The sequence below is a fragment of the Watersipora subatra genome, chromosome 10, assembly GCF_963576615.1.
Source record: "Watersipora subatra chromosome 10, tzWatSuba1.1, whole genome shotgun sequence".
Classification (NCBI taxonomy): domain Eukaryota; kingdom Metazoa; phylum Bryozoa; class Gymnolaemata; order Cheilostomatida; family Watersiporidae; genus Watersipora; species Watersipora subatra.
The window spans coordinates 53,956,459-53,981,390 of NC_088717.1; the positions used below are offsets into that span (position 1 = coordinate 53,956,459).

General features: G+C 34.9%; 1 protein-coding gene across 1 annotated transcript in view; it reads right to left on the bottom strand.

Moving 5' to 3' along the window:
• The window catches only part of LOC137407211 (uncharacterized), a 28,267-nt gene extending 14,606 nt beyond the window's left edge, over positions 1 to 13,661 (bottom strand). Inside the window, exons 1-2 of the mRNA XM_068093815.1 lie at positions 13,485 to 13,661; positions 1,418 to 1,556 (exon numbers count right to left, since the gene is read on the bottom strand). Of these exons, the coding sequence (XP_067949916.1) occupies positions 1,418 to 1,556; positions 13,485 to 13,661 (316 nt within the window). The remainder of the gene's footprint in view (positions 1 to 1,417; positions 1,557 to 13,484) is intronic.
• Between the last annotated feature and the right edge of the window lie 11,271 nt (positions 13,662 to 24,932).

The window sequence follows — 24,932 nt, forward strand, 5'->3', positions numbered from 1 at the left end:
TCATTTGTTGACCTGTCGTCTGTATGTCCAGTTATAACGATAAAGTTTTAGGAATGAAAAACCACTTCCCATTGGGATTGAACTCATAAACCTTGCTTTTGCAGACAAGCGTGCTATCCACTACACTACATGGCCTATTTGCTATACTATGGAATAGTTGTGCACATACTACACCTGCCAATTTTTAATGACCGTTGATTAAAATACGCAAGATTCCTGCTTTGGTTAGCAAGCTTGAACTACTAAAAGAAAATTATGTGCTCACACTTCCCCAAAAGACAAAATATATATACATACTAGCTGTGCTACCCAGCATTGCCCGGGTATTAAAAACCAGCGTATAAACAATGAGAGGTAATGAGAGTTGCCTGCTGGTCACTATTAGCCTGGCACATTGCCAATGAATAATTTGACTAAGCTTACTAATCAGAGCTACCTATTCTCATGACTTTGCATCATGACGAAGAGCTGCAGCGTATTTGCTCCCTTATAACGACATACATGTATACCGCCCAATGAATTCATCAAGCTTATGTGACAGAGTTGATAAGGCGTCGGACCGGCGAATCGGAGGGTCCGAGATCAAATATTCTGCAATACATATTCTTTATTCCAAGATTTTAATAGCTATAGCTGAAACTACACACATACCCACATACCTACACATAAACTTTGAGAAATAAATAGATAGCATAAACTTAGTTTATAGCATGCGCAGAAATAAACCAACAACTTTATTTAAAGTAGATAGTAAATAAATGTGGATTTTTTCCGCAAAAACGTTTTTATTATCCATACAATACCAGGCATTCACCTAGTTTATTTATATATATATAACATATATTATAGATAATATATAAATAATCATATACAGATAATAGTTGAGACTTCACTGATATAGTGCTCAAAATTGTTCACCGAGTCTGTATAAATACAAAGATGGAAACTTTTTTAGCAATAGTTTATCAGTTAAAGTTTCATGATGCAAAAGGATGTTAAGTTTACACCAATCGTCAGATAAAAAATTGCAGGACACAAACACTGAACCAAGAATACACTAAGAACACCAAAATGAAGAGTTACCTGTATAAATACAAAGATGGAACATTTTTTAGCAATAGTTTATGACTAAAACTTTTAGTCATAAAATTTTTCCATCTTTGTATTTAAATAATTATATATATATATATATATATATATATATATATATATATATATATATATATATATATATATATAGATATATATATATATATATATATAGATATATAGATATAACCAATTCATTTAACAACAGTACTCAGTAGTTGCAGTATCTTATTCAGAAAGCTGCCGCCTCTTGTTTTATATTAACCATAGAGTCAGCAGTGCGTATGGTGCTATATGTGGCGCAGCATGCAGCCACAGTTGCGCTTACCCTTAGCAAATTCATGTTCATTTCTGTGCTTCACCCGAACATGGCCAAGTCGCCACTCTTTGAGGTAAAAGGTAGCAATAAAAACAACCACAACAGCAGCATCAGCAACAAACCACAGCCACATTAGCGGGTTCTTAAACTGTAAATAGAAAGTGAGAACGAGTGGAGTTTCCTATAGAGACATGGTGTAGAACCAAATTGGTTATAATCTGATTCTATTTTTGGAAAAGAAGAACAAAACTGATAGAAAACTGATAATAGACTCGCTATACTAGTCAATGTTCTATCAAAGATACTTTAATAGAGTTACTCCGACAGCAGACCAGCTTGTCCTATATATAATCAGCCTTAGAGCGAAAACTAAAATAAATAAGCCTGGCTTCTCTGTTATGTAGACTAAAGACAGATTTAACATGAAGGCTGAAGCAGTCTCTTCTATTGTTTACTTTTCTATTTCTATTATTATACATGTATATTGTTTATTTCTATTACTCAGTTTGTGTAAACTTTCTGGTCAGACACTAAAAAAGCAGTCCTTTCTCCAATATATTTAATGTCGTTTTACGATTTTATTAGCGGTAAATGAGACCATCAGATGATCGTTTTATTGGGCCTATTAAAAAATAATTACTCCATTCGCTTTTTTTCCAAAATTGTATGTTTTTTACCAACTAACACATATTCTTTAGAAAACTTTTAGAAGCTTACACATTTTAACATGAAAAATGAGTCAATTTCTACATTTTTGATATCTGCAATCAGAATGAAAACTATAGAGAGAAGTGAATATAATAATGACAGCGCTGTCATAAATTATGAGACCACCCAATAATTCACTCCTTTGTTTGTCTTGGTACCCTCACTAAAGCCGTGTTAATGATAAACTTTCACAAAATTTTAGTAGATTTTGTAAGAAACTACTGATATTTTTCTATCAATTGCGAATATTGTTGATGTTTGAAGTAAGCTAACTGCGAGGATGTTTCAGATTAAAATCGTCAATCACTCAGAAGTCAAACACGCGCGAAATGACATCACTAGTTGTTATTGTTGCGATAGTTGATATCGGCTATTGCGTTTAATTTACATGGTTTCCGTCGCTATTCCTCCGATCTCTTTGCGGCTATAGATATCATAACTACACTTCCGCTTGATCTGATCATTTTAACCATGATCAAGTTTTGTCGATTTTAATCTCGAAACATTCTGGCAGTCAGACCACCTCAATCATCAGAAATAATCACAAATGATAAAAAACACCAATTTCCTAAGAAGTGAGACATGCTAATCAAATCTACTAAAATTGTGTAAATCCATTTTTAGCACTATAAATACAGTGTTGTCAGATGTGATGAGACCATACAATAATTCATGCCATTGTTCATTTTGGCATTCCTGCTGTAGCCATGTTAGCCAATCTAATTACCACGTATCACACATCATTAAATGCAGAAATGTTTACTTGCAAAACAAAAGCAAAATAGAGCGATGGCCTTTCAGTCGATTTTATCGCGGAGGTGATGAAATTAGTGTTGGAAAAGCTAGCCGGCAGCAAGCCACGATATTGCCAAGCCATCATTGAAAACAGGAAGCCGACTTACCAAGCATTAATGCTAATATAGTCACTTTCCACACACCCAACGGCCCTTTTCAAAGCAACTAATTTTAGAAGATGTTCAAACTATTTTGCAGTAGTAGCACAAAATTAGTTAGTTGAGAACACAATAAGTGAATAACTAGGCTATCTTTGGATTTTTTTCAAAGTCAGTTGCATGCCTATTTTCATCAGACAAAAATACATGTAATTGTAATTGCTGCTTATTCAAAACTCACTTCATAATAATCATTAAAAAAGTCTGCGTCTAATGATACAAGGTTTGTGGTGGTTTCTAGAAAAATCAAGGCTGTAAATCATCGCTACCATCAAATGTTTCTAAAAATGTGGTGAGATCATAGATATAGTAAACCCTAGATTGGGTAATAGCTATCATTACAATGGAGCACAAGTGAGGCACATAATTGGCTGTTTTTTCACGACGTTACGTCACAGTGATGTGCATCGCAGCATCAGAGTCTTCAATTGAGCAATGAGTTTAGTAGTGGAAGCACGCTTGTCATACTAGTTTTTAAGTCATAAACTTAACAATAAGACCAAATTCTTAGTGAAATGTCATCAGGGGAGACTACAACACCCCAAGTATATCCTGAATTGCCCATCACAAGACAGAACTTGAACTCAAAACAAGAAGTTCTCAACAATATCATAAGCTACTGTATCTAGCGGAAAGCTGCTAGTGGAAAATAATAGGAAAACCTTCATCATTGGTTTTGAATCAGCAGCCAAATCTGTACATGGCATTGCTCAATATCTTTTCAGCAACTACCCTTACATCAACTACTTCCTAACCTAAGGTGGCTATAACAATAACTCAGATGTGCAGTGCTTTAGATCTGCACACCGAGCACTGCTAATAAAAGTAGAAATCACATCAAGTCCTAATGCTAACTGTATTGATCTGGATGTAATCGCAATATTAAAATCAGAATACACTATGCCGCTTCAAAGCAGGAATCTAATTCAACCAACCTTAGACAAAAACTATCTCGTCCAGTTATTTTCAGTCATGTCTAATGGGTGTTTAATACAGTGGTCCATCTTAATTGCTTCTAAATCTCATTTGATTCATTAGTTTGTTATTAGTTTAATTTCTATTTGGTCAATCTTTGTATTATCAATGATATAAGAGCTTCTAAATCATTGGTATTATACATGTGTGTAAGATTCTTGCCTTTTTCATCCAAAGTCAGTTTTATATGTTATCAATAAAATATGCTGTCTCAAATGCACAAACTGTGGAATAATTGTGCAGGTTTTAGTGTTAAGTCAATAGGAATTCATAGATCAGCTGATTCACTTTACACATCACCACGACGTTGTGTCATGCTATTTATAGGCCTTACTTATTTTGAATATTCACATATCTAGGGTTTACTACATCTATGGATAAGATAGTCTCAACATCTCTGACAGCTGTAAGCAAATGGGCCTGGATAGTGGAGAAGCAGCCTAGAGCTATCTTTCACTCTTATTTATATAAATATGGAGAATAAAGTAAGATCAGATTCTTGGCCAGAATTTTATGCTGAGTTCAATGATATAGTTTCTACACCTATAACTGGTCACATTTAGAAGTTCTAGGACGATTTTATTTTGAGAGAGGACAACTCCTAAAATTTCGGAAAATTGGTATTTTTTCGTTTGAAATTACTGCTACGAGTCAAGTTTTCACATTTAATAGTTAAAAAAGCATGGAGGATAAGGATTGTGTCTTCCATTGTTTGGAAAAATTGTGGGGAAACCTTGGTTAGAGTCGCAGCACAGCAGTGAAAAACTGCTCATGCAGGGGTACACACAGAAGTGAACCGAGTTGGATGATGAACTTAACATAGTAATTGCAGCAAACATTCTTGAACATGACTCACACACAAACCTTGTCTGTCACTATGCATGTCACAAAAAATACTGCAATAAGTTACTCTTGGAAAGAGCTGAGGCAAGACATACGAAGAGAAAATCAGCAGAGGATACTGTCAGCTCTGAAGAGGTGGGTACTGTGGTGTCAATCCATTTCACCACTGGGCACTGAATAGTGTTGCTCCTCATTGTTTTTATTGCCATTGTAATACACATAAATTATATATTTATCATTAATAAATCTCTATGTTCACATTGTTTTACAAGTTTAGTACCCTAGGACACTTAAGTATTCGCGGCATCTAACTTTCGCGTTTTCGCGGAGTCATCATCACGCGAAAAATTCATGCGCGAAACTAAACTATCATAACGAACTAGCGAAAATTCGAAATTAAATAGCTATGTTCTACACAGGCCTGTATTCACTGGTTGCAAGTTGGGGGGCTAATGTTAGACGACTAGTTATGAACGTCTGGGGTGTGGAGAAGGAGGGGGGGTGCTGTAAGCTCCCAACAGGTTTCTCTTATGTAGGGCCTCAGCCGGGCCTCTCACGTGAAGTTTTAAAAAATTTTATTGGCAAGTATTAACATTTTTCTATTTTTTGAGATTTGCTTTGTTTTAGCTGATGTGACTGACAAAACATTTTAAAATTAAAACAGGCAAAACTTGTATGCAGTTAAAAAGCTCAGAAAGAAGACATCTTTTTCTTTTAAGCGTTTTAACAAAGATCATTTTTGCCGATTTTATTTTAAGTTCATTAAGTAGGATATGGGCAAGCAGATGTTTGCTAAAACTTGATATTTTGCAAACCTTTATAAAAGTCGTTAACAAGAATATTTTGCCGCTGATGAAGATAATAATGACGCCTAAGAACTACTAAAAGTTGATGTTTGTATCTATGGCTTCGAATAAAGTGATATTCTACAGCGATAAAAACCTTTCTATAGCCGTTGGACTATGAAATTCCTAAAAAGTTGGGGCGTCTTAGCCGGCCAGCTGTCCAAGGGAATACGGCCCTGTAGTTCATTGATATCCACAACAAAATCGTTATATTAGAAATGCAGATAATTTTGTGTGTGATTGAGCTCATTGGGAAATTTCTAGTAAATTCGTTAATACACCGAATGAGCAGCATGGCAAAGCAAATTAAGATAACAAGTTTTTTTGGAAAAGCCAAGACAAACGAAGAAGATGATGATATCAGTTTAGTCACCGAATTTGTAACTGATGAGGATGAAAGTCTGGTAGGTGAAGTCATACAATTAAATAATACTTATTGTAGTGATGAATTTTACTGCCAACCAAAAACGATAACAACCCTCACCAGGTCCAACCATGTTATACAGTTCTGGTTGTGATGTTGGTTGTTATCTATTTTCTTTTTTATGAGACATGTACTGTATTTAATATTTTTAAATTTGAAATATTGTGAACTCAAAACGTGCCATGGCCATCGCTTGCTATAAATACTTGAGATATAATATCGGTACCATATCGGTCACGACGGAAAGGACCGAGACGTCATTGATAGTCCAAGAAACAAATGGCAGCAAGCGATCACGTTGAATTATCGATTTCTGCCATACATTTATACCTGCGGGTTACAAATACAAACTAGTCGCAAATATAAAAACTTTTTTTACTAGAGGACCGGACCTGAGGAATCTAATTTGTTTGTTCCACTGTATTTATTTTCACATCACTATATTTTCGCACTCATCAGAGCTGCGAAATTAAGTTGCAGCGAAATTTTAGTCTGTGTGCTACTCACGAAACTAAATACTAGCGAAATATAAGTGTCCTAGGGTAAGAGCAGAGCAATGTCATTTGTGCCCCATTTGTGTTAACTTATTTGAAAGTCTACATGGTGTTTGGTGACCAGGCCTGCCAACCCAAGAGTGGGACAATGCGTGAGATTTGGTTTTGGGGCAATTGATGTATCAATGATAGTATGTGTAAAATTGTGGAAATTGGGGCAAAAATCTCACGTATTTTCATTTTTTTTTTGGGGTGATTGCGTGAGTCTCACGCCCAATGCGTGAGAGTTGGCAGGTATGTTGGTGACTTCCGTCCATGTTATAGTCATGCACTGTTACAATGACTGATTATTTGTGTCATGGGTTTATTCTAGACAACCACAAAAAAAACAAGGTCATTTGGCACTGTTAGAGGAACTGGTCCTCTTTTACCTCAGTTGTACATCATATGTCAGAAGATAAATGGTTGAAGAAATCGGGAAAGAAAACTGTAAGAGATACGCTAGTCAAAGCACAAACCTTGACAGCAGGTGATGCATCAAGTCTTGTTACTAATAAGCTGCATAATTATGATGACCTACTCAGCCCTCTATTACTTCCAAAGTAACCAAACAACATAAATTTTTGGCATTCACTTTTTTATAGGATTGCTGATTGACTCCACCAGAAGACGGCCAGATGGACAAAAGGTATTGGATTTAATTGGTCAGGACCCTGACTTGGTAGCTATGGAAGTGAGATATCACAAAGTATGTTTCAGAGAATTCACCCGCCAAGACACTAGGACAACACAGCCAGCCGTACAAAGGTAAGCCATTTTGTTTGTCTGCAATCAATCTAACTTGAACATATACTGTATATCTTATATTATCTTAGAATAGAGCTATCTAGCAATGGCACATTACCTTGCCAAATAGACTGATTATTCTGGGCTTTTTGTGGTCATTGGTGAAAGTTTTTCATTGCTTTTTATATTGATGCTTTCAGAGAATCAGATCCATACAATGAAACGTACCGGAAATACTTTATGCCATTCTTGAGTAAGGAGTGGAGCAGTGCACAGATCAAACAGGATCTTGATGTATACATAGCATTTTCTTCCAAGTGCAACAAAATCAGTTTTCAAATTGATGGGAAAACCAGTAACAAAAATATAGTGAGTTTAGCATCAGATCATGAGGAAGCTGACACAAGAATGATAGCACATATAATGTCCATCATGGAAGACAAAGGATCGTACTGTACGGTGATGATAGTGACAAGATACAGATGTGTTTACGATTTGTATATCTTTGGTACATGAGCTTCCATCAGATCAATTGTACTACTTCTGTGGGAAGAAAGAACGAATGCGATGCATACACATTGGAAATGTATCAGGTATTCTAACACCGCCCTACTACCAGGCCCTTCTGGGTCTACATGCACTCAACGGTTGTGATAGTATCAGCGCATTTTATTCAAAGGGAAAGAAATCCTTTCTGAATTTGCTCAATCAGAACCCTGAGTTCATCAATGTATTAAGCTCTTTGGGCTTAGAGTTTGAGGTAGATGATGATACTCAGCACTCTATAGAGAAACTCATATGCAGACTTTATAATATTGACACAGCTGAAAAGGTCAATGAAGCAAGATGTTTGGTTTATTGCTCTCCCTCAAGGATTTCCCAAGCTAACCTTCCTCCAACCCAAGATGAATTGAGGCTGCATGTAATGAGAGCTGGTTACCAAGCAGCCATATGGCGTAGAGCTGTGCAGCCAACAATTGATCCACCCCTACCCACTAATCATGGCTGGACTTTGTATAATGGAAATCTCAAAATCACATGAATGACACAGACCCATCGCCTTCTGGTGTGATGAAAGAATGTTTTGTCGATGTAAGACAGGATGTTCATCCAAATAAATGGTTATATAATCTTGTGTATATGTTAAACTCTATGCAACTTGGAAAGATATAAATATTAAATCTGAAATATGCTACAAATTCTGATCTTGATTGATGTATTGCAACCTCTTTGCCTTCCCAAAATGATAAACTGGCGAAATTTGAAATTATATCATTAAATTCATGTATTACATAATACATTATGAAAATGTTGTGGTCAGTTGAGAGAATTGTCAATTACATCCTCGGAACAAGCTCCAAATTTTGGTCCAAAAACACATGGAATTGAGTGGTATTCACAATTATATTTAATACATACTTCAAGTTGTGCATATAACTTACATAATAATATTATGTAATATAAATTCAAATCCATGCGTTTTTGAAATCTCATTATACATGTATGATATTTGAAATCAGCTACAAATTTGGATCTAGTTTGATGTATCACAGTCCCGCTCTGTACTGGTCGAACTTGTAAATTATGAAAATTATATTATTAATTTATTGTATCACGTAATACATTATAATTATTTTGGTGGCTAGTTTAGAGGTGTAGAAACTAGATATTCAGAATCAGTATAAAATTCCGGTCTATAACATTATTTCAGCATATTGTCCATCCTAATATAAAATAAATCACTTTTTTTGAGCACTTTATGGTAGGCTGCTGCTCCACTAAGAGAAATGACCATCTGTTTTCACGAGGCTCGTTTGTCTAGTTGAAATTCATAATTAGACTGGAGATAGCAAAGACTTATGCTACGGTACTCATACACTCACTCTACAACATATGACTCACTTAGTTTTCTATCGACTTGTTATCATGAAAAAGAGCCAATCAAAATCATCCCTATCGACCTCCCCTTAGTGTCACTTTCTAGTTGCTATAGAGAAAGGACAACTTAAGGTTGTTACACCCCATGCTCCCATCCAATCCTTTATAATCAAATATGAAATAATTGTTATAATGTACATCGACTGCTTGTACTCAATAACGCCGTGTTATTCTGAGTACCTTTTAAATACAGTTTGTAGATATTATTGATTATAATGCTGAGGGCTGGTTGGGAAGGTTATTGCCCTCTCGCAGTACTTCATGTGCCGTGCAATGAACTGCACTAGTTGTTCCATAGAAGTAATTTTGGATAAGCAGAAATATTTTCAATGTCTTATGCAAATCAAGTACAAGTGTTTAACAACTTGCCTAAAACATGTTATGTGAATAACAGTAATTCTATTCAATATATTTGGCCCAAAATATTGGTAGAACCAAGGTTTTTTATGACAAGTTGCACACGCAAGAACTTCTGGAGGCTGGTTCACGCTATATCGCTGTATTTCGTTGTTAATCACACTATACATGTACTTAGGTAATCATCTGTGACCACAATGTTCACACTATCACACAACTATCCGCGTTTACATCAACAAAATGGTTGCGGGATATCGCTCTCATTTTACTATATGATCGTTTAAACGATGAAATACTAGGCTCACAGCAACTGTCACAAAAGAACATATGGATCGAGCAAGCAATTAGCAACGGCCAATCACCATCACTGAAGTGGCATTCATTGCATGGGTTGACGCAGGTGCGCAGTATCGGAAAAGTTGGACAACTGCAATCTTTATTCGCGTTGCTTTGACAATGCCATTGGTTTACAGTGTCTATAGCCGACAAATAACTGCTGAGAAAATAGCTTCAACATATAGCGTCATTGTGTGAACCAACCTTATCGAAAGGAAGCTTTTAAAATGGCCGCTCAGATCAGCACAAGTAATATAACTTGGTCTTGTGGCTGCTTTCTTTTTTAGCACTTACTCTTGTGTTGTGTAAGGAATACAACATAATATGGACAGTTATGATCAGCATCTAAACACCCTCAATGCTGAGGGGCCAACTGTATTATTAGATATTCGCTGTCTAAAATACTTATAGATCGTTTCTCCAATCGACCTGCCCATTCATAACATTCCTACTTCTCCTAAGAATCACTACACCTTATACCAGACACCAACACCTTGCCAATTTAGATTATAGAACAGCGTTATGCAAAAAGAGCTTTTTCTTCCAATACGCATAATTTTAATTTACTATTCTCTATAATATTTTTATTTTTGTCTCATGGTCTAATTTTTTTAAACAGCATTGATTGGTGATAATAAAATTCATATTTTATCTATCTAACTATCTACTTGTCTATCTATCTATCTATCTATCTATCTATCTATCTATCTATCTATCTATCTATCTATCTATCTAACTATCTACTTATCTACCTATCTACCTACCTATCTATCTATCTACCTATCTATCTATCTATCTATCTAACTATCTACTTATCTACCTATCTACCTACCTATCTATCTATCTACCTATCTACTTATCTACCTATCTATCTATCTATCTATTTATCTACCTATCTATCAATTACGCAAGTGAGACAGCGTGTCACAGTGAGTGTAGATGCTTTATATTTGCGGCATCACAAATGTGGTCTATAGCCAGCCCCGTAGAAATAGGGCATGTTCAACTTGCGGCTGGCTATTGTTTACAACAACATCTCACCAATCCTCCTACCAGATAACTATAATTGCTTGGTGATTCTTACAGAATTCCACCTACAGAGTAGCTCCCATAGCCTGTAAGTTCTCCATTGGCTAAGATTCGTGTGGTGATGAACCAGAACTGACCTTGTTTGCATTAAGCTAAGACTCATTAATTCGAAGGTCGAGCTTTGTGGCAGGTTTAATGGTTTCATATTTTGTAGCTCAGCTCAATACTTTCCTATCATACACTTATTCTCTATAACAATGTCAAGGTCATATGTTAGCGATATGTAGTTTTGACATTTATTGGCCTATTGAATAGAAATCTGGTATTTGTGTTAATATTAAATTAGCTGAGATTGGTGGTTGTCACTATTTATGTCAAACAATTTATTCGATTTTAGTGACTAAATGTTGCCTCTTTTGTGGTTTTATTTTTGTTGTACCGCATAATTTGATATTTGAAATGAAATTATTGCTAATGAAGTAATCAATATATAACACTTTGAACCCTACTCTTGAACATCTATTACTATTAACAATCTAGTAGCACGTCTCTATTAACAATCTAGTAGGATGTCTCTATTAACAATCTAGTAGCACGTCTCTATTAACAATCTAGTAGCACGTCTCTAGTAACAATCTAGTAGCATGGTTCGTAGCCTGTCTCTATTAACAATCTAGTAGCATGTCTCTATTAACAATCTAGTAGCACGTCTCTATTAACAATTTAGTAGCACGCCTCTATTAACAATCTAGTAGCACGTCTCTATTAACAATTTAGTAGCACGCCTCTATTAACAATCTAGTAGCACGTCTCTATTAACAATCTAGTAGCACGTCTCTATTAACAATCTAGTAGCACGTCTCTATTAACAATCTAGTAGCACGTCTCTATTAACAATCTAGTAGCACGTCTCTATTAACAATCTAGTAGCACGTCTCTATTAACAATCTAGTAGCACGTCTCTATTAACAATCTAGTAGCACGTCTCTATTAACAATCTAGTAGCACGTCTCTATTAACAATCTAGTAGCACGCCTCTATTAACAATCTAGTAGCACGTCTCTATTAACAGTCTAGTAGCACGTCTCTATTAACAGTCTAGTAGCACGTCTCTATTAACAATCTAGTAGCACGTCTCTATTAACAACTTTCAATCGACTGTAAAATTACTAAAATAGCCATCTTCCCTTTGAACTAAATATCATATAGAAGCTTGACAGTTGCAGAACTCAATAATAAAATAATAAAAACTCAAAATGAAATAGGATAAACCAATTTTTTACACTGTTTCAAAAAAGAGACGTTTGATAGATATAGGAAGAAACATAGTGGTCGCAGCACACCGAGTTTGATAGAATGGGTATACTTGATATGAATAGAAAAACAATCAGTTTTAGAAAAAGCTTTTGCTTCTGAAGAGAAAAAGTTTTTTAGCTTTGTGTATTTTTGATCTTCCTAACAAAAAGTTTTAATCAGTGTGCCATTAGAAACTGATGTTCTGATGGAGACCATTTTTTATTTCTTCGTTAATTAGAAGTGCCCTCGGTATTTTGGTTATATCTCAAGAACTAATCGTCCAATCCACGTTAAACTTTGGAACTAAACTGAAAACCTATTAGGCCAAAAACAAAAATTAAAAAAAAAATTTTTTTTGAACCAGAAGTGCAAAGAATCAAACCAAAAGTACACGACCGAGTTTACTCGGGTTTAGGATTTTGTGGGAAAACAATTGCCTGAATTACCTCGGGCCCAGGCTTTGAAGTGTATGATACGTACAAGTCTCAAAGATGTAACAGATAATTCAAGCTATTAACTAAAACATGTTATTATTTCCTTAGTATTACTTTGCACCCGTTTATTGAACTACCATGTGTATGTGTTTGTCAATCAACAGAAGGAGAAAAAAGAAATACTTAGTTTATAAGCAGATAAGATTATCTGAAGAGCTTGAGACTTTTTTATTTCCTCAAAAGTTTGTAATCAGCATTTTTATAGAATGATTTTATTCTTTTGCAGCACAGTCTAATCTTATATTTAGTAATAGTGTACAACATAGTTTTTTATTCTTTTATAAGTTATGCAACGTTTAGTGAAAATTTTATACATTTTTTTATCCTTCAAAAGTTTGTTTTTTGACTTTCAACGACTTTTAATGACAATTTTAGGACTTATAGTATTGTCGACAGTTGACCACCTAAACCAGGTTTACCCCGGTTCATGCATGTACTCTGGCGTTTCGCAAGTTTTCACAAGCCACTTAAAATTTTATATAAACTTTATATCTTATTGTTTGTTCTTCAAATTTTTTATGACTAATAGTATCACTAACACTTTTTAAGTGTTGATGATCAAGTATAAGTATAACGCAGCCAAGTATATTAGTCTTACCGCTGCGGCCAGGTGGACGTTGAGTAGGCACGCTTGGAGAATGATGAGTAATATGCATGTTGTCTGAGCTGGAATATTCTTTAGTTTCCGTAAACAAAGTCTCCTCATAGGGTCTTTAGAAGCCTTCTTTTCATTTCCGGGAGCCCCTTTTACAGCCGACAAGAACCAAGAATCCATTATTTCGCTTTTCCAAACTTTTTTCCAAAGTATGTGAATTTGACTGTTAATATCTAATATACTTTAATGAAATCAATTTGCTGAACCCTGACAGTGCTGCTAAAGAGCTTCACTGTCTTAGACGCCAGCTATGAGCCTATAACCTAGCTTTAGCCGGTAGGCTTTATCTGTAAGTAAAAAGGAAATAACAGCTCTTAGATTGGATGATGATCCATTTATTACAGTTTCATTGGCTAAGAATATTGCCGCTCGTTTGTGTAGAATTTCCAACTCCTGCTGTAAGAGAACTGGATGATGTGATAGCAAGAATACAGATAATGACTTCTTCATAACGTTAATAATGTTAGCTGGCAAGTGATGATGCACTCGGATAAGTAACAAGTAAATTGATTGGCCAGTTATCGCACATGCGCTGATTATAACATGCTAGCACCTGCCATAACTGCTGCATCTTTACTGGATGCTATGTTGTAACAATATTGACCAGATGAAATGAGCAAAGGCATCACTGCCAAGTGATGATGCGTTAGAAGGTGGTGAGCACGTACAATAATATCATTGGCACAAACAAGCCTACTAGCTGTAGTTAATAACCTAAGCTATTGAGAATGACCATTTTATAAATCTATCGTTGAATTAATATTGGTAGAAATTGAATAAACGAAAAATTCAACTCGGCTTACCAAGCAACTATTAAAATGTCATGTGACTTTTTCAAATGCTTCAAAGTTGACTATATGTTGTTTTCAAACTTTCAAACATATTTCTTTATATTAATAAATCACATTAAATTTTATCTTTGTGTTTGTGAGTGTGTACGTTAGTCCGTGTAAATGCCACGCGGTTCCACATTTTCTGGCCGATTCTATCAAATTTCACACGCAAATGCTCCAAGTCTTCCGCCGAGTCGCTAAAGTATTTGGTTTCACAACTCCATCTGGTTCCTGAAAACTAGCATCTTAGACATCCACCTGCTGTCTATCTGATTGAAAATAAAATAAATTCTAGGCATTAGCAGGCTCACTGCTGGTATTTATTACAACCCCCAAATTTTCTCTTAAAACCCTTAAAAATTTCCAAATGTCACAGTTATTAGTAACACGGTAAACTAGTTCAACATCACTTTAGTTTTTTGTGACAAGAAAACTCAAGTGGTTCGGCATACTTAGCTTAACCTACTCATCAACCTCTCGCTCACTTGTTAACAGCTACGTACACCATATGGTATATCTATAAGGTAAATGTCAATTGCTCTGTTTATAATCAAAGGCTTGTAAAACCGAACAGCGAGTAGCGAGTTGTATATTCTAATTACCTACTTATCTGTCAATGGCTGACTCTAATTACTACTGACTATAATTATAGTCACACAGCATTTGGCTGCTCATAGCGATTATTACACTGCTACTTGCGATATATTTGTTATCTTGCGCTGCTACAACCATGACAGGCAATAACCTTTGTATGCTGACACAGATGAGGAGGTTATTTTCCGAGGTTATTTTTCGAGGTTATTTTCCGTCATGGTTAACATTTAGTTATGAGCAGAATTATTCTAGTCAAGTTCTGGTTAGTTCGAAATGAAATCAATTTTTGAAGTAAAAATAACTTGATATTTAAATCGGCAGATTATTTGAAAATTGCAAATGCTCATTTAACTTTAATAATATTGGCAGACAGCCAATAAGACACTAAGAGCTCAATATAACCTGAGCGTCTCTATAGCTGTGATTCATCACAATGAACCATTGATGTTCGCATCAGCAGAAATAGCTCTATTGTTTTACTATTAATGCTTCTAGCATGTTTTAGTATCATAAAAGTTAAATTAGTCTTTCCTTACTTGCTTTTTCCATGCTGTTTTAGTCAGATGCCTCTAACCACGCAATTTACACCTGCTCAGCCACTCATGATTTTTTTTAATTTGAACAATTAGATGGTGTTTATCTTCCATGGATATGGAAGAACCAAAACCGTTTTTAAATGGTTGATTAATATTTCAACCAAGCCGGTTTCAAAAACAAACAAACAACAATTGAGTCGTCTTAAAATTTGCTGACTTTGAAGACATCAACAATGTTAGATAAAAGATCACATAAGTGTGTGGGCATTTTATAATTACATAAAGTTGATATTTTTGCATTTTGTTCGTTAGCCTTTTGGAAGACTTCATACGAGTGTGGGAAATCCCTCAATGATCGAGTATTTGTGTTTGTTTAGTTTATGGCAAACAGAGGCAATGCGTATTTCTCAGAGTATTGTTGCACAAAACAATGGCTCTGTGATCTTGGCTGGACGTGTCGGAGTTCAGTGGCAAGAGCCTCGAGGACTGGAGACATGCTTCAGTAAGTTTAAATAAAATATTACAATAATACAATTTTGTGAACATAAACTTTGCTGACTTTTAAGATAAGCAAATTAAGAGTAGAGCATGACTTGTAACAATGCTGCATTAAGGATATACCAGCTTCTAAAGAAAAAAATGACAGGGAGCATAACTCCTCGTCAATGTACTCCAGATTGTTCAACTCAACAACGCAGCACCTAAAACTAGATATTATGAGCAAAAGTTGTTTTGTAACCAGATATTTAGTTGTATTTAATAAGTTTATATACAAACCTCTAATGTCAAGAATGTCAAAGTGAAAATACATGGTCAACGGTATGTGTATCAGCTGTGATCAGTGCAGGCGATATATCTTTAACGATTCAATCCGATGCATGTAAGCTACAAGATGTAAGATACAATCCAATGCATGTTGTCCTAAATCTAATATCTAATACAAGCTAAGCATTACCTACTAATTATTAACGTCGAATCATTCAGTTTATTTTCGTTTGTGATTAGGTTCTAGTTTATGACAGCCTGTTATAAACTTTTGCAACAATGAAAAAATACATCTTGTTATAATGAAAATATAAAAGATATAATAGAACATTTCAAAGTTATTAATGTAAGACCTTATAATTATTATAACATTATTATATTATTTATTATTCAACTTTATTATAATAAAAATATAAACCATAATAAAACATTTTAAAGTTATCAGTGTAAGGTCATATAGCAGGCTCATTCCTCAATCTCGTTCTGTTTTTCTGTTTTCAGCTTCTCATGCTCGCTGCTTATGCTGTTCTTATCATTCACATCGGAGAGCGTATCGCTATTATAAGCTTCGCTATAAATGTCGTAGGTACAGTCGTATATCTCAACGAGACCAAAGATAATGCTAATGATATTTTTGACAAGGAACACTGAAGCCGGTTCAATACGATGGACAGCCAAGTAGAGTCTGATGGCCAGTAGGGGGATATTCAGAAGCAGCAGTTCTGTAAATATAAAGTTTCCAGTTAGCGGGTCATGGAAAAACCCTGGTTAGTAGTTAACAGTTTTTCTTCAAGCTATTTATTGTATGCTTCTATTGCCCAGCTAAAAATAGTTTGAGATTACCATACTTAATTAAATGAAAATATTTATAAAAATATAATAAGTTTTTATAGCAAGTACCAAATATTACGATAACTATTACCATAAATTAGTGGTTAACATTACTGTGATAAAACTGCACTATTATAACTTTATTTGGCTGTTCTCTGCATACCATCATAAGACTTCTGGCGTATTTTCAGATGCTTGATGTGTCAGTGATGACAAAAGGAAAGTTTAACGTTACAGTCAGTGTTCTAAATACAGTACACTACAAAAAATACAATCAAATAAATAACTTGATACTTTACTATAATAAATGACGTGTCTATCTGTCTGCCTAAAGCCATGCTCAGAGCGGTAAGAGAAAATACTGCTCAAAATTCAAACGAGAATGACTCAACTCCCAGCCAATCACGCTACCATCTGGGCCACTTAACCACCTTGTTGCATGAAGGAATAATTGTATACATAGTTAATACCCGTGAGAATCTATCATGGCACACAAGACTGCTAGTCTAATGCTCTTTACTATAATAAGACCCAGGTCTGTCTGTCTGTCTGTTCGGAGCCATTCTTAGAAGTCAAAAAAGATTCCTTTCAACAGAATTCAAACTCACAACTTTTGACTTGTTTCACTGACATTCTACGACCTGTACCGATCGACTGCCTTGCCACATTTTAGAATATTTGTGCTGTTAGTTATTACACCTAACTATCTTTCACTGCACACCAGGGCACTAGTGGTCTAGTAGAACATAATTCTAGAATCTACAATAATGGCTGTAATGTTGTGATTACGTATTTGTCATTTTATTATTTTCGAGTATTTTTGCAAAAAGATCAATTTGGTTCATGCTCACCAAAAAGAGACTTCAGTATCTTCACCTTCAGTGATCTGACATAGCTTGCAAAATGGTCACCGAAGAGGCTGAGTAGAGAGACAGATGGTCGAATCAGATTGAGGGTTATAATAGCCAGAATAATTGGCTTCATAACTATGGGGAGACTCACCTGCAAAGAGAAAAGAGCTTCAAAATACAGTTTAACCAAAGTATGCTTTTAATTTTTTTCTGCGTAATCTCTAATAAATTTTTTGTAAAAAATTTTGATCCCGTGTTACCCTTTATGCAGAATGATGCAATTGAATCAGAAATTTTTCTAGTCTCCAACTGTTCGAAACTAAATGTGGAGTGATAATACTTTGCCTAGCTGTAGGAGCTGTAGTGAGCACTAGAAACTTACAGCTTACTCTGCAGCTCGCTAGCAAGGTGAGCTATCAATACATTGCATTGTTTTTCAGGAATAAAAGTAAATATTGTTGATTCAAGCACCTTGCTATGACACAACCCTTCGCTGACCTAATAAAAATAGCTGTCGTTTCCTTAGACTCAGCAGTCTGACATGTAGGTTTAACTTCCTGTTTGTTTAAAGGTTGACTTGCAACAAAATTCACATTACAGTTATTTGATATCAAAAGATTCACCATGTCTTACTCTGTTGTGTTGTAAGTGCCAAATATATGGAAATGTGATTACAAGCTCTTAACAGCGCAAAAACGAACAGTTAATCGCAGCCACACGAGACAGCCATAGTTTGGATTCTCTTTTCAAAACGGCTCAAATGTGACGTAGTTGTAGTAGATGGTTCCTGTTTACACTTTGACGCAACCTTATTCGTCGAAATATTTTCACAAATATACTTCACACATTCAATAAAACCATGTTTATTGTTCTTAGGCGTCTATTCTATCGTCATTGTAATGCTGTCACTTTTAGCAGTGATATCTTACAACTTACCGTAAAAATTCATTTAATTTTTTAGCCTTAGCTTGAAGGAGTACATATCATTGTCTGATAATCATGACGAGCCTGTTGGTCAGTTGTTATAATCAAAAAGTGCTGCAAAAGTTATTTTCGAAGTTTTTGGTCACATGATCCGATTACGACTTGACGATTAGTTCAAGCCGAAACAAAACTGTAAAGTAGCGAGCATCTATATTTGATACGGGGTCTTCGGTAAAACCCGAAGTGTTTGTCATAAACTAGTGCTACGATAAATTTATGTTGAGTTTTTTTATTGCCCTTTCAATTCACGTGAGAACATCACGTGACAAGACAATAACCAAACTGTCATGGCTACGTCAGAGAAATAAACGGACTCCAATCTACGGCGGCTTTTCGTTTTTGGGTTTTTAAAAGCTTGTAACCACATTTTCACATATTTGGCATCTAAAACACAACAAAGTAAGACATGGTGAATCTTCTGATCCCAAATAACTGTAATGTAAATTTTGTTGCAAGGCAATCTTTAAGTTATGCTAGTGGTACTGGTCCTGATATGAAAACCTGGGACATGTGCACAGGACGCGTATCGAGCGATTATCAAAGCAATGAATATTTCCAACTCTATAAAGGAAAGAGGTATCAAGGCAAACATTTAGTTTACCTTAAACTTTTTTGCAAGCTGTATTAACACCAAGACAAAAAACCGGCATTCACATCAGGAGTTGTCTTTTTAGGAGTGGGTAAGCAACTCCTAAATATATGTCTAACTCGGATTTTTCTTCTATTAAATTTTGCAGTTTTTCTAAAAGGTTCCTGCTATGCATCTATTCTATTTATACCTTTGTCATAACCCTTTATATGCCTGTATCTATACATACATATGTATCTACACACAGTGACAATTTCCAAGAACTAACTGGCTTGAAAATGAAAGCAAAGGTGATCAGCAGAAGGAAATCTACTTCAGGGTATACTAATCAGTAAAATAAATATTTTATCTTATTAATGACCCTAACGTAATATAATTAAGGTATGTTTGCACTGTATAAACTATTTGTTCAGTCGATTGAAACCGGACAATCACTTACTTTTGAAACTATGAAAGTACACACTCAAAGAATAATCGCACCAGCCAATAAGAGTTCCATGATTGCTTCTAATAGCCAATCAGTACGCTGTTCATTTATTATAAAAATTAGCGCATTGTCAGTCTTATGCACCATGAGAGATCATCATGTGTATTAAGTACTAACAACTATGTGCACAATCTATATAAATCTGAAAACTTGTCGTTGTCTGTTGTCATCTATTGCCGTTCGGTGTCTGTCCAGCTATAGCGATTAAATCTGTCAGTGAATAATTTGTATCGCAGAAAATTTGTTCTCGGAACCTTCCATTCACAAGACGACAAACTAACCTATTAAGCTACACAGGATGCAATGGATCGTTGGGCGATATAAGTCCTTATCTAAGTTGAAATTACGAGTAGCGAATGTGTTATGCGCAACTTCACTAAAGCTTGCTCTCATGTCTCTTATTAGTAGGCTTAGCAGTCCATACTAGCTTCCTCAAATTAGCTAATGGCAACTGAACTACCTGCCACTGTTTATAAGCTATTTTTAATACCCGTGCAATGCCGGACATTCACCTAGTTTTTACTATAATAGGGGCAGTTTCCGTCTATCTGTCCATCTGTTCATCTGTTCGAAGCTGCACTAAAAGCGGTACAAAAATAAACTTCCTCGCGCTAGGATAAAACCCATGGCGTAGGATGCAAAAACAGGACCGCTACCACGACATAAGTCAGGTGCCTTGCCACTCGACGCATTAGCTCTTTAGCTTTGCCACTCGCATAGTACGGCTCAGCAAAGCGTTTACGTATATCCAAGAGCCGCGTGATGTGCCTTTAGTAGGCTTCGTACTATTTGTTTCTGATTAGTGAGTAGTTAATAAGTTACCCTACCGTATCTGTACTTCTAACGAAAAGAAACAATTATTTACATGCGTTGAGCCGATGTAAAAACCTTTGTTTTTTATCGTAATTAATTGTTATCCATGATTGTTATCTTGTTACCTAATTGTTACCTAATAATTATATTGTTATCTAATGGTCTAGGCGCATTACATCTCCAAATTTTTACTAATTTTAGATCTATTGTCTTAGGATGATTGTTATTGAACAGCAGCTACTGAGAGTTATTATTTATATTTTATCAGTAATGATGGTGTAAACTAATAATATTGATAAATCATCCGATTCGGACTTGCTCACAGTCTTTTGAAAAATAGCCAAAAAGTGCTTGTTCTTATTCCGTAGCGCACTTTGGGTAATTTTCACAGCATCTGCGAATGAAAATGATATGACGATTAATATGATGTCAAAATATTTCTATGAACCAGGGGGTTCAAAAGTTAAAAGTTATAGATAAAGCAAAGCAAAAAGCACAAAGCCGGAAACAGGTAATAAAGAATTAAGGTGATGATGAGATTAAAGTCAAGTTTAATAAAATATTTACGCTGACTTTTACTTGTGTTTTTGTAAGCTAAGTTCATTTGGATTAAATTCAAAGTTTATGTTATGTTACATAGTGTCACAGAAGTCTAGTGTACTTAATGCTTTGCTGTCCAATTCTCGCTCACACTGTGGTTAGCCACCTATCTGTCTCGAAGGTGAGAACTTCTTACAGTACTGTACATAGTAATGTTACATTTTATTGCAGATCATAACTATTGAATTGGTTACTATAGTTACTAAGGTTATCACACAACTTTATTGTTAATTTTTAATATGTACAATACATATACAAAATTCTGATGTGTTTACTGGGGGGAGAGGGATTTACATAAGATAATTACTATAAGTTCCTATGCCCCTCTATACGACATTTTTGTCTAACGATCCAAACACCAGAATGAATTAATATCGTATGGCGAGGGTCCGCTGTAGTCGTGAGGGTTCACTGTAGTTGGGAGGGTCCGCTGTAGTTGTGAGGGTTCACTGTAGTTGGGAGGGTCCGCTGTAGTTGTGAGGGTCCAGTGTAGTTGGGAGATAATGATGAAAATATTAGAGGATTGTTGGCCACGTGCCAAATATTCACCCCCAGACCTGTTTAGCCATCAATACAAATCAGTAAATTGCTAAAAGGCCATCTTCACTGTAAACATGCGTTGAAGCCTTTTCAACCTTAGCTTGTGCATTTTATCATTTTGAAATTAACAAATTTATTATAAAATCCGTTTAAGAAAATTATTAATCGCTACAATTTAGGTTTTGCAACAATTATCACAAAAATTAACTATTTTAATCAGAAATACTTAGAGCAGTAGTGATGGTTAATAATAAACAGGAGACATTGTCATACCTACATTGTATTTAGCTGTCTCTACATTGTTAACTTAAAAGATATTCTGAGCAAAGCATTAATACTGTGTGGTTTGTTTTATTCGAAGGTATTCATAACTTCAAGTTCAATAAGCTACAATTTAACAAAAAATAGAACTCTGTTATTAACATTATGATTCTTGCGGTATAACTTGAAAAGATTTATGCTTGAAATGAAATTTATGCCAATAAAATAATAAAATATATGGTAAAAGTTGAGTTATCAATGCACTTTATATTTTGGTTGCATATTTTAAAAAAATTTAGGACCGTCTACCAATACGAGCAATAATATGTTGTTTTTAGAATATTGCAAAAGCATCAAATTTTAGTATAACCTTAATTTTTATAGTTTTGGTTCTGTCAATTAAGTTTAGCTATCACAAAATCAGAATTTTAACTGAATTTGAAACTACCTAATTTAATAGTGATTTTTAAACTTTTTACTATATATGCTTATATTAAGCATTTTCTAGGCATCAGTAATAGTGTGAAAACGGCAGCGGAAAAATGAGCTGTCATATCAAGGGCAGATGGAAAGAGACCAGTTTTAAACTTGATTGAACATATATGTATATAAAAATGGCAATGTTGTTACTCCATAAAATATGTACAATTTTTTGTCACGCTTTTTAAAAATGCTATAATCAGGTTCAAAAACAACTATTCTGTTATAGTATAATTAGTTAATATTATTAGTTTTGTTTATAATATTATTATATTATTATTTATATTTATTACTAATATTATTTATAATATTATTAGTAAATTCATTATATTATTAAATAATATATAGGCCTAGTATAATATTTACTATAATAAGAAACGAGTCGATTTGAAGCCGCGGCTGAAGGTTAGTAAAAAGATTGCACTCTACGGGTTTTGAACTGTAAGCTTTCAGCATATCAGTACACTACCATCTATGACAATCGACCATCAGTTAATATTATAGAATAATTGTACATACAGCTATTACACTCGAATAGTCGCTTATGCCACGCTAGACTGACAGAGTTCTATTAACAATAATATCAACAAGGGCAGACGTGAGCAATTTTCTGCAGCTGAGAGCTCGACATAAACCAGGACTTACTGTATGGTGTCCAGTCATGATGAACAGGACATCCAAGATGTCGACAGTGTCAAGGACATCTATAGTGAACCACTTAACAAGAAACAAGATGGATGCTCGTCGAGCTAAGGACTCCTGATGATGATGGTGTCCCCAAGTGAAGAATATGCATATCAGTGTAGTCCCACTACAATGATATGCACTCAAGCGTCAAATAATCTTTCATTCTTACCTACCCAGCTAGTTCAAGAGGTCATTGTAATGTGCAGCTTGCATTTATAAGAACTTGAGGAAGCTGGATATGTTTATTAATATCTACAAGTTTAAAATATTGTTGTTTAAAGATTTGCTGTGCATATCTTATGACTTTGCAAGCAGGATATGATGTCATCAATTCGCTATTCTCGATTGTAAAAAAACACTAAAAACTAACAGCCATCTACCAAGATGCCACGACCTGCTTCAGAACAAGTCATTGTTTTCCTTTAAACCATAACTGCCACGAACAACTTTTATCGTATTTACTAGGTAAATCAGACATGCTGATTCCGATTTTGTAATCAAAATAAAGATTAGGCCACTAACCTTCAGAGTAATAAAGGATTTTTTATAGCGTTTTAATATCGGTCTCGAAAACAACACGATCGGCATAACAAGCTCCGCCCATAAATACTTGACGTAACCTAGCTTTTTAGGAACAGAAGTTACGTAGAGATGTTTAGACCGATTTAGAATAATAGAGATGGGTGTTTTAAAATCTATTAATATCTGAATCCAGCTTTAAAAATAATATCAGTCTTTTCTGAAAGGTAGATAAGCTATTTAGCATTGCATATTTAAAAAGCGCGATAACAACGCTAGCTCGTGATAAAACCGCGCTTTTTGAGCTCATTTTTCTCGGCGTCCAGCCCATTTAAACGTCATGTAACAAGCTGCGAGCAATTTTAAATAGTTTATATCCCTTTCATAAAAAACTGAAACTATTTTACAGGCTGGATTTAGATAATAATGGGTTTTAAGACACCCATCTCTATTATTTTAAATCGGACTAAACTTTCCTAACTTCCGTTTCTGAAAAAGCTAGGTTTCGTCACATATTTATGGGCGGAGCTTGTAATGCCGATTGTGTTGTTTTCGAAACGGATATTGAAACGCTTTAAAAAAGCCTAAATGACTTTGAAGGTTAGTGGACTAATCTTTATTTTGAGTACAAAATCGGAATCAGCGTGTCTGATTTACCTAGAAAATACAATAAAAGTTGTTCGTGACAGTTATGGTTTAAAGTTTATCAAATTTTTCAAAAAGCTAAACTACGAGATTTTTTAATCTTCAATCATATCTTACTAATTTTTATGTAGAAACCCTTGATATCGATATAAGAAATGTCATTATAACCAGCATCAAGGGTATTGATTATGTTGCTAGCAGTGTGAATCTTGCAAACTGCCTGACATTGGCTTGTAAATATTTTGGTTTTTTGTTGTCTAAATGTAATTAAGAGTCTCTCTATTCCATTGGCTGTCTGGCTCACTGTAACCTTTATCCCATTGGTTGTCTGGCTCACTGTAACCTTTATCCCATTGGTTGTCTGGCTCACTGTTAC